The sequence below is a fragment of the Mirounga angustirostris genome, unplaced genomic scaffold (assembly GCF_029215605.1).
Source record: "Mirounga angustirostris isolate CCGP_5_RB_7025 unplaced genomic scaffold, mMirAng1.0.hap1 SCAF_6, whole genome shotgun sequence".
NCBI classification, from domain to species: domain Eukaryota; kingdom Metazoa; phylum Chordata; class Mammalia; order Carnivora; family Phocidae; genus Mirounga; species Mirounga angustirostris.
Genome location: NW_026991714.1, coordinates 61148962 through 61158583, shown reverse-complemented (window position 1 = coordinate 61158583; position 9622 = coordinate 61148962). Strand labels below are relative to the sequence as shown.

The window sequence follows — 9622 nt, the reverse complement described above, 5'->3', positions numbered from 1 at the left end:
TCTGGATATGAGTTTGCCTTCCCTGCATGCAATGCTTCAGGCAACACCACTGTGTGACTGGGCACTCTTCTGTGTTGGCGGTTTGCACGCAGAGAAATGCAATTAACTTTATAGAGCATGAACTATATGGCAGTCTCTGTGTTAAGTACTGGGCCTACACAGATAGGCAAGGTTTTGCCCTTGTTTCGTGGCTACTGGGGGTTACTTTTGTCTTGGGGACAGGATAGCTATGTTCCAGCATTAAAATGATTTCGCAGGCTAACTAAGAAGATTCTGAGCTCAAGTGATGTCATCATTCCATGGCTAACTTGGGACTGGGACCAGAAGCTTCTATTTTCATTGATGGTCTGACTCAGAATAAAGTGTATTCATCCACGTTGATCAGATACACAAGTCTCATTGGTAAGCAGCATCCTAAAAGGCACTTGATGAAGAAAATAAAATAGAATGAAATAAAGTTTGAACTTCAGCTTTCTACCTTGCAGATGTGAGCATCGCGTTCCCATCCTGAGTGAGTCTTATCTAGGACGGGAAGTCTTGGGTGTTTGCAGCAGTAGGAGCCCCCCTTCGACACACAGCTCCTGTCTCCCCCACGGCCACCATGAAGCCACCAAGTGCAGGCAAAGTTCCCTGGAGGAATCAGGCTTCCAGAACCTCTCCTCTTGGAAATGTACACACTGATGGAGGGAGGCTTCCTTCCATCAAGCCCTCCCACCTGCTCCAGCGCCTTCCTATACCTGTTTCCCAGGAATAAAAGCTTGTAGCCAGGAAGGATGAATGACACAGCCACAATAGGACAGGATGGGAAAGCAACGTGGGTCTGTCCTAGTCCCTCTGTAAGCCCTACACATCTACATTTGCCAGGGGACAGGCCTGCTCTTAATCACATTAAAGAAACTGAGTCACCTGAGGGCCCCCCCTCAGGAATGATTAAAGTCATCCCAGGAAAGCATATAAAGCGAGATGAGGACTGGGGTGGGACTGGAGGAATGTCAAGATCAGGGTGCAGGAGCTCTTGGTGGCTCTAAGCCTTGTACACAGCAGGGGCTTAGGGCAGCAATGGGGTTGGGAGCATGGTTATCCCAGGCCTTGGGCGGGGGGGGCCTCACTTAAGCTCAATGTGCGCAGCAAGGATTCTGCTGTTCCATAGGCTTGCACGCACTCGATGCAGGCCACAGACAGCTACAGATCAAGAAATATAGAGATGTTTTGTGAAAGTTTTTATTCACATAAGTAAATGTGGATTTATTATGGATAATGGATAGTCCACTTATCTCCTTAGCAGCCTTAAGGAGAACTGTCAGCTTCAGAGTTTGGGTGGGGGGACAAAAGGGAGAAGAATCCCAAGGAACCCAAAAGATGAGACTTTTCAGAAGGAGAAAATGCACAATTCCACACGCTGATGGATCAAAGATCAAATAAAATAAGGACTAAAGAGAGGTGCTTGTATGTGTTAGTGCTGACCTCCCAAGAGCACGCACTGGTGTTGGGACAAACTCCAGACTGCAGCTGAAGGAGAAGACAGGCAGTGAGCTCAGTGGAAAGAATGAGCTCGGGCAACTCTTGTGGAAGGTTCAGGAAGTGTGAGCGGGCCCGGCTAGAGGCTACACAGGAGGTGAGTAGTAAGAGAATCCGTGTTCCCTGAGCCCCCACTGTGCCATCTCACGTGTACACGGACATCCCAGAGCTCCCCACATTTCATCGTCACACAACCCTAGGAGACGAGCAAAAGCATACTCACTTGGCCAATGAATAGCATGAAGCTCAAAGAAGTAACATACTTGTCAGGAAGATCTGGGACCCAAGCCTATTTTCAAAATTGTTCTTTCCATGACATTCACATGTCTGGTAGAGTCAAGGGAAGGTTGACTTGTTCCTATTTTAAGAAGGTGGGACACAGGCATGTTTACAGGTGGAGAGAAATGAGTCTTCCTAATCCCCATTGCTGGCACCACCCAACATCTCATTTGACCAGCTTTCTCTAGTCCCAGGACCCCTGCCTAGGCCCCAGGTTGGAGGAGATGGAGCAGGGCCCAGTGGGTGCGAATCAGCATGAGCTCAGCCAGCTCATCTTTCACATGCTTTGCCTGTGGGACAGGGAAAGCTCTAAGAAGAATAAAGCTGGGCTTTGCTTACTAAAATCAGTAGCCAGGACCCCGAATCAAGCCGAGGCTCTTACTCCAGCCATTTACCATGGTGCTGTTCCCATCTCCTTCCCCACAGTCCTTGTGGCATCGATGTTATATGGCTTTGGTCACCTTCCAGATGACTGGTCCTGCCCCTTGGCCTGAGGAGCAAGATGGGGCCACACAGCACCCACGGACACCCTGCTCCCCTCGAAAAAGAAGCTTTTCCACAAAAGAAAAATGATCTCTGCCACTCTCTTGCTGAATGACAAGATATTCTATGAGTATTGCCATATTTTATTTTTTCCCCAAGTCCCTTGTTCTATTACCGCCTTCACCCCCATTATATCCTGAGAGGTAGGCCTGGCTGAGCTAATCCCAGGTGGCAGCCAAGAAAGCCAAATGCAGCGCAGTTAGGAAACATCTCAAAGCCCTAATAATGACGGACCAAACACTGCAGCTGGGACTTATTTTCTCCTGGCCCTAACCCAGAGCTATTTCCTTCAGCCTTCAAACCTCAATGCCCGTCCACGTTCCCGGACTGTGGGGCCTTTGGGGAGGCCCGGTGCAGGGAGGGCATCGGACTTGGTGCCAGGCCCTGCACCAGCTGCTTCACATAAATGAGTTCACTCAACTCCCACTTAACCACTCCACGTTAGGCAAAACAAACCATTTTAATCAGGTAAAAGTAATCATTTTGGAACAAGGAAAACCATAGTTAGTAACATGAAGTGATTTATCTAAGATCAGAAATTGAGGGCCAGGAGTGGAGCCAGCTTTGCAGGTCCTGGGTGCTAGGCCCACTCCTGGGAACTGGACGGCCTGGCGTGGCCCCCCACCTCAGTGCACCCTGGCTGAGTGTGCATCTACAGGATGTGCATCCTACCTGCCCTTCCAACCCACAAGGCAACTGGGGCTTAAATGAGGTTGTGCATTTGAAAGCTGCTTGACTACAGACGTGCAGTCCACACTTGCTCCTTATTATCTCAGCCCCATGAACACACGTGTCCTTTCTAAAGACAGAGGATGTCCAAGGACAGAGGATGAGGCCACTTGTCAGTGATGCTATCATTTAATCACTCGATGTCCATTCCTGATGATTAACCAAAGCGCTGAGATTCACACTCGGATTCATGAAGCAAACGTACAGAATGTACCATCACCTTCCTTTATGTCCCTTTATGTCCCTTTGAAGACTTCACTGTTGAGGTACTCTGCTGGGAAATGTGACCCCTCTGCTCACTCGGAGTGAAGAGGTCTGCCTGGATGTGCGTATGTGTCTGGAAGCAAACCATGGACGCTGGGACCTGGGAGATCTGTGTCTTGCCTCCTACCAACCATTGGATCCCAGGCAAACCAGTTAGCCCCTATGGGCCTCTGTTTCTTATCTCTCGAAGGGAGATCTTGGGGGTCACTGGGCTTCCTTCCCCCCCTTTACGGCAGAGAAGATAAAATGGCAGCATATACTGGACTGTGCCCTACTTGGCACCAGATCGGAGTTTTAATCCCAACCCCCTCTCTTACTGGCTGTGTGACTTTGGGCAAATCCCTTTACCTTTCTGATCATAGGTTTCTCTCTATGAAAACTGGCAAGGACCGTTGTGGGAGTAACGCAGCCCAGTTCAGGGCCGGCAGCTCCGTCCTGACCCACCTTCAAGATGGTTCCTTTCTGAAGCGCAAGATTGTTCCTAGCGAACCCGCTGTTTGGCCTCTCCAGAGTCCTCAGCCCAGATGTAGGCTGTTTGATGACGCAGCCACTGATTTTATTGTGAACCCTAATTTCTCCAGCAAAGAAATAGCCTGAACTGATTGTGAGCAAAGTGACTTTGCCTGAGCAGCAAGCAGGTGGCTGTTCTCTCTCCATCCTCGGGACTGACCTCCTCCTGCCCAGGGAGGGGGAGGAGAGGGAGGGTTGGAGAGGCCTGATGTCACACAGCCCTACATAAGGGCCTCCTTTAGGTTCCTGTGGGCGGTTTGGAAGCAGCTGAGGAATGAGTTAGGTCCCGGTTGTGGGATTTTTTTTTAAGTCAGAGACAGACACAGCTGTTGAGCAAAATGCAGACTCCACAGAAAACCCAAAGCCTCAGACCCTTCAAGCAGAGGAAGAGCTTAGGTAGAATTCTAAGGGAAGCTGTCTGGACTGCCTGAGAGAGGGAAGAGGGTACAGACTTCTCTTGCTGTTTACTTATTCTTTTGTCTTTGAAATATTCACAGCAACCAGACAAGAGGAAGTTGCTGGAATCCGGGCAAAGTTCCCAAACAAGATCCCGGTAAGACTTCATTGTGCTTTTTGAAAAGGAGTATACCCTGGGGCACCTGGGTAGCTCAGTCGTTGGGCGTCTGCCTTCGGCTCAGGTCACGGTCCCAGGGTCCTGGGATCGAGCCCCACGTAGGGCTCCCTGCTCTGCGGGAAGCCTGCTTCTCCCTCTCCCACTCCCCCCGCTTGTGTTCCCTCTCTTGCTGTGTCTCTCTCTGTCAAATAAATAAATAAAATCTTAAAAAAAAAAAAAAAAGAAAAGAAAAAGAAGAAAAGGAGTATACTCTGTTCCTTGAAAAATAAAATAAAATAACAAGAAGAAGGGGAAAAAAACCGAGTCTCTCCCTATTCTAAATTTCTAAGATACGGAGAGCTCGGAATCACATTCTTAGGGACTGACCCTCTTGACAGGTGATAGTGGAACGCTACCCCAGGGAGAAGTTCCTGCCTCCGCTGGACAAGACCAAGTTCCTGGTCCCACAGGAGCTGACCATGACCCAATTCCTCAGCGTCATCCGGTAGGAGACAAAGTGCACGTCAGGGAGCATGCTGGGCTTTTTTCCGTTTGCTTTGTTAGTTGGTTTGGTTTTGAGGATGGGGGCATTCTGGAAGAGAGAGAAAAGATTTCCTTTGTGACTCACCTTTTAGATTCTGTAGTGCCCAGAAAAGATGCTCTGAGAATTAATCTAACTTAAACAGGTGGGAGAACCCACAGATAACAAGTTTAAAGAGAATAAGAGCTGCCAACTTTTCTAAGAAGTTTCAGAGGTCATCTTGGCTCTGGAACTAGTCCAGAAGATCCTTTTTTCCACATGCTGCTTGAAACCCAGTCTGCATTTTCCCAGTAGAAACACAGTACCTTTAAAGTGTGTGTGCACTGGGGGAGTGGGCACCTCTTCAAAAGGCAAATGCCCCCTGCACTGCTCAGACCCTGGGAGGGAGGATAGGGAGGGCGTCCCCACACATGGTCCTCCCTTGGGTTAAGGCACAGCAAAGAAAATGGAGCTATTTTTAAAGCTTAATAGGGTTAAGTAGTGTCACCCGACACATGGCTTCAGTAAAAATGATTTGGGAGTAATGTGAATGTAACCCCTGGGGGGTAATTCTTCGTAGGGTTGAAAAGTCTGGAGAGGCCAGCCCTCTCGAGTTGCATAGCTGCTTGTTTACTCAAGAATTCATTATGAGTGTGTCTGTCTCTGTTCTGTTTCTCTTGACGAGTTATTTAAGAACATCCCGATTTCCTCTCCTCAGGGAAGCTTATGTTGGCCCAGAGTGAGGTGGAGGTGGCTAAGGGAACATGAGTGTTAGGATTATACCCCTTCCCCCACCTCCCTGGGAAACAACCCTTGGAGTTCTGAGAGCCATTCTTTTTCTCCTTCCCAGACAGGGGTCATCCTCTCTTTTCCACCAGTCCTGACCACCTCCCCATCTCAACATTTGATGCTCCAGGATGTTTATTGAGCATCAGTTATGTTTTCTGTTCTTTCTAGGCTCTGTCTTTTACAGCAGTGAACAGAACAGACAAAAATCCCTGCCCATAGCCTCCTTCTCCAGGGAATGCCAAAACCCTCATTGAAAGAGAGCATGGCAGGCCAGCTGGGTGGTGCCATCAGTTAAGTGTCCAACTCTTGGTTTCAGTTCAGTTTGTGATCTCAGGGTTGTGAGATCGAGCACTGTGCTGGGCTCCATTCTCGATGTGGGGTCTGCTTGGGGATTCTCTCTCCCTCTCCCTCTGCCCCTCTTGCTTATGCTCTCTCTCTCTCTCTCAAATATATAAATAAGTCTTAAAGAAAAAAGAGAGCACGGCAAGAGATAGGAGGTGGGCATGCAGACTCTGGGAACAGAGTTCCCTGCAGAGCTGAAGGCCATGCACTTGTCCTCAGCTCCACCCACTCCCACTGTAGAGCACTTCTTTTACCCCAAAACACCCATGCAATTGTCAAAGCCGAAATCTTTGGGGTTACTTTGGGAGGGATTATCTGGTTGTAAAATTAATCGGTTTCCAGCCACCTGTGTCCCATAGCCACATAGACCTAGCTCACCTGAAAGTTCAAAGCTCTGAGACCAGAGTGGGCAGGCTGGGCCTGTCTTTCCAAGCAGAGCAAATGGAAGTATGCTGCAGGGAAATAGCCCTTACCTGGGGGTCCACATGGCCATGTTGTCCTCCACCGCAGGAGGAGTCAGGCCTCAGATTGACCTTGATATTTACAGCATGTCCAATTGAACTTTGCTGCTTCTCCATCTCCTTGAGATGGGAGGAGGGATGGTAGGGAGAGGAAAGAGCAGCTACCCATTGCTCAGGAGCTGAAAGAAAGAAAGAAAGAAAGAAAGAAAGAAAGAAAGAAAGAAAGAAAGAAAGAAAGAAAGAAAGAAAGAAAGAAAGAAAGAAAGAAAGAGAGAAAGAGAGAAAGAGAGAAAGAAAGAGAGAGAGAAAGAAAGAAGAAAGAAAGAAAGAAAGAAAGAAAGAAAGAAAGAAAAAGAAAGAAAGAAAGAAAGAAAGAAAGAAAGAAAGAAAGAAAGAAAGAGAAACAACCTTCCAAAATGCCATCCCAAGGCTGTTGAACAGTGAGATGCTGGGAGATACTGGAATCTCCTTTGTATGTCTGCGATGTACATACCTTGCGTTTGAGAGCAAAGAGGGGCTTATTAGTGTAGCATTTTTGTGTTGGTATGTCTCCTAGTTAATGATGGGATGGCCTGACCATTTTGGTCCAACCGGGAGGACTTAAGGTATTTTAAATCTACAGGGAAGGAGTAGGGAGCTATTCAGTCTTCCTGAGCATCATGATTCTGCAGCCCTGTGAGATGCTTCCCAGGCAAGCTGAATCAGAATCTCTGGGTGTCGAGGAGTGCCTGGGGGCGCTCAGTTGGTTAAGCTAAGCGTCTGACTTTGGCTCAGATAATGATCTCAGGGACCTGAGATCGAGCCCCATGTCAAGCTCTGTGCTCAGCAGGGAGTCTGCTTGTCCCTCTGCCCCTCCCCCTGCTTGTACACACACTCTCTCTCTCCAATAAATAAATACATAAAATCTTTAAAAGAATCTGTGTGTGTGGAGTGCAGGCATCTGCTTTCATCAGGCCCTCCTGGGGACTTGTCAAGTTTGAGGGCAATGCGCTCGAGCGGGGAGGTGGGCTCCTTGGGTCAACATGTTTGCAGTGGACAAACAGAGGTGAGTCAGGCCTTGGGTCAGGGGCCCATTCCCTGCCCAGTTAAAGTTTTCCCTTCCTGCCCCCTCACTCCTCCCCACCCAGGAGCCGCCTGGTCCTCGGGGCCACCGAAGCCTTTTATTTGCTGGTGAACAACAGGAGCCTCGTCAGCATGAGTGTGACCATGGCAGAAGTCTACAGGGACTACAAGGACGAGGACGGCTTTGTGTATGTGACCTACGCCTCCCAGGAGATGTTTGGCTGCTCGGGGTCAGCTCGGACCCTGCCATACTCTCTAGTGCGTGTCAAGAGCCAGTCCTCTAACCTGTGGAGGGACAGACTGCCTCCTGTGTGTGTGGCAGGCGGTCCAGGGAACAGGGCTGCCCCTCAGTGATCGGCACTCCCCAGGACAGGAAGGCCTGGCCGCCCCTGTATCTTTATGGGGCCCCATGCTCTGTGTGCTCTAAGACAGTGGGCTGGCTCTTGGGAACTCTGGACATACTAAGTCTTTTCTGAGTAAGAAATGGTGAGCTTGTGTGATGGTTTTGTGCGGTGAGCTGGAGATGGATTTTACGTGTCTTCTGTGGTGGGAGCGTCAGGCCCTTGGGGAGTTTGATTTCACCCCCGTGTGGGGAGGAGTCCCACGTGTGCTCGGTCATAGGGAACCTCGGGCTGTGGACGGGTCCCTGTGGAGCCCCCATGTGGAGCCGGTGTGAACCGGCTCATCTGGAGGCGGGGGTCCTTCTCTGTATTGTTACAGAGATGACCGTTGTATTTCCACAGCGTTCGCTCAATTTGCTTATTTCCTCTTCGATTCTGTTGTGTGTACTTATGCAGTACAGATTTATGCCAAAGATTCAACTGTTCAATACAAAGTCACTTAACTCCTGTGCATGTTTGCTATGTGCCAGGCACCCCGTGTGCTCATCACAACCCTCTATGGCTAATTATTGTGATCTTCATTACACAATGAGGAAGTGGAGGCCCAGCAAGGTCAAAAATATTTTCCAAACTCACACAACAAGGTCTGCTGGCATGGGAGCCCAGGGAGTCTGGCTTTGGACGCTGCCCGCAGTCCTCATTCTCTGCGAGAACCCCTTCTGATGAGGTTACTCTGAGAGATCCAGCTGGCTGCTTGAGTTACAGAGCCCACGTTCACCAATTTAGCCCATGGGGAGACCTGCAAAGTGGGGTGCGCAGGAGAGCTTGGCAAATGAATGATGGTGGGTGTTTTGTTTAGAAGCTGCGGCACAAAGTACCAGCATATTTGTCGGGGAAGGCTTTGCAGGGTGTTCAGCTTGAGCAGGGTTTTGAAGCATGGATAGGAGTTTGTCTCGAAAGGATTTTTACCTATTTATACTCAACATACATTTACTGAGCACTTACTAAATGGTAAGCACTATTCTAGGTCGTGGAAATACAACATTAACCAAGACAGGAAAGGTCCCAGCCCTCAGGAGTCACTTCAATTCCAGGGAGGGAGAAAAGACAATATTCGAGACGAGTTTAGATGCTTATAAGTACAATAAAGAAAAATAAAACAAAACAGAAGGTGATTCAAAGATTTAATCCTTTCAGCAGGATGGCCAGAGAGAGCTTCTGGGAGGGAAGAACTTTCACTTGGACCCGAAGGATGACCACGAGCCAGTGGTGGAGGCTGAGCATGCCAGGGAGGGAAGGTGGCCGGGCAGATCCAAACATGTGAGCCTGACAAACGGAGAGGATTCTGGGCGGAGGCAGCGGGGAAGGGGAGAGAAGTTAAGCAGGGGCCAGGTCTACAGGGTCAACTTTGCTAAGGTGTTTGGAGTTTGTTTTAAGGTTGCTAAGTAGGAAAGGAGAAGCATTCTAACTGGAGAAAGAGGCTCAGGGAAGGTGTGATCCTCCCCCCCCCCCCCCCCCCCCCCCCCACGTCACGGAGCTGGCCTGTGTCCTTTGCTCACTCTGGGCATCAGCTTCCTAACTCCCAGGCAGCCAGCCTGCCCTCTCTCCTGCCCTCGGCTGTCCTTTCCCTGCCCGGCTTGCCCACTCTACCACTCTACTCACTTCCTCTAACACCCATTCATCGAGTCCTCTTTGCCATCTGCCAAAGAAA

The 9622-nt window shown here is 49.4% G+C and overlaps 1 protein-coding gene across 1 annotated transcript; it reads left to right on the top strand.

The window, feature by feature from the left end:
* The first annotated feature begins 4127 nt into the window (after positions 1 to 4127).
* MAP1LC3C (microtubule associated protein 1 light chain 3 gamma) lies at positions 4128 to 9391 on the top strand. Its single transcript, XM_045876186.2, has 4 exons — positions 4128 to 4239; positions 4341 to 4396; positions 4795 to 4901; positions 7636 to 9391. Exons 1-4 carry the CDS (start codon positions 4182 to 4184, stop codon positions 7922 to 7924), a joined length of 510 nt encoding a protein of 169 aa, XP_045732142.1. The 5' UTR covers positions 4128 to 4181; the 3' UTR covers positions 7925 to 9391.
* The last annotated feature ends 231 nt before the right edge of the window (positions 9392 to 9622 follow it).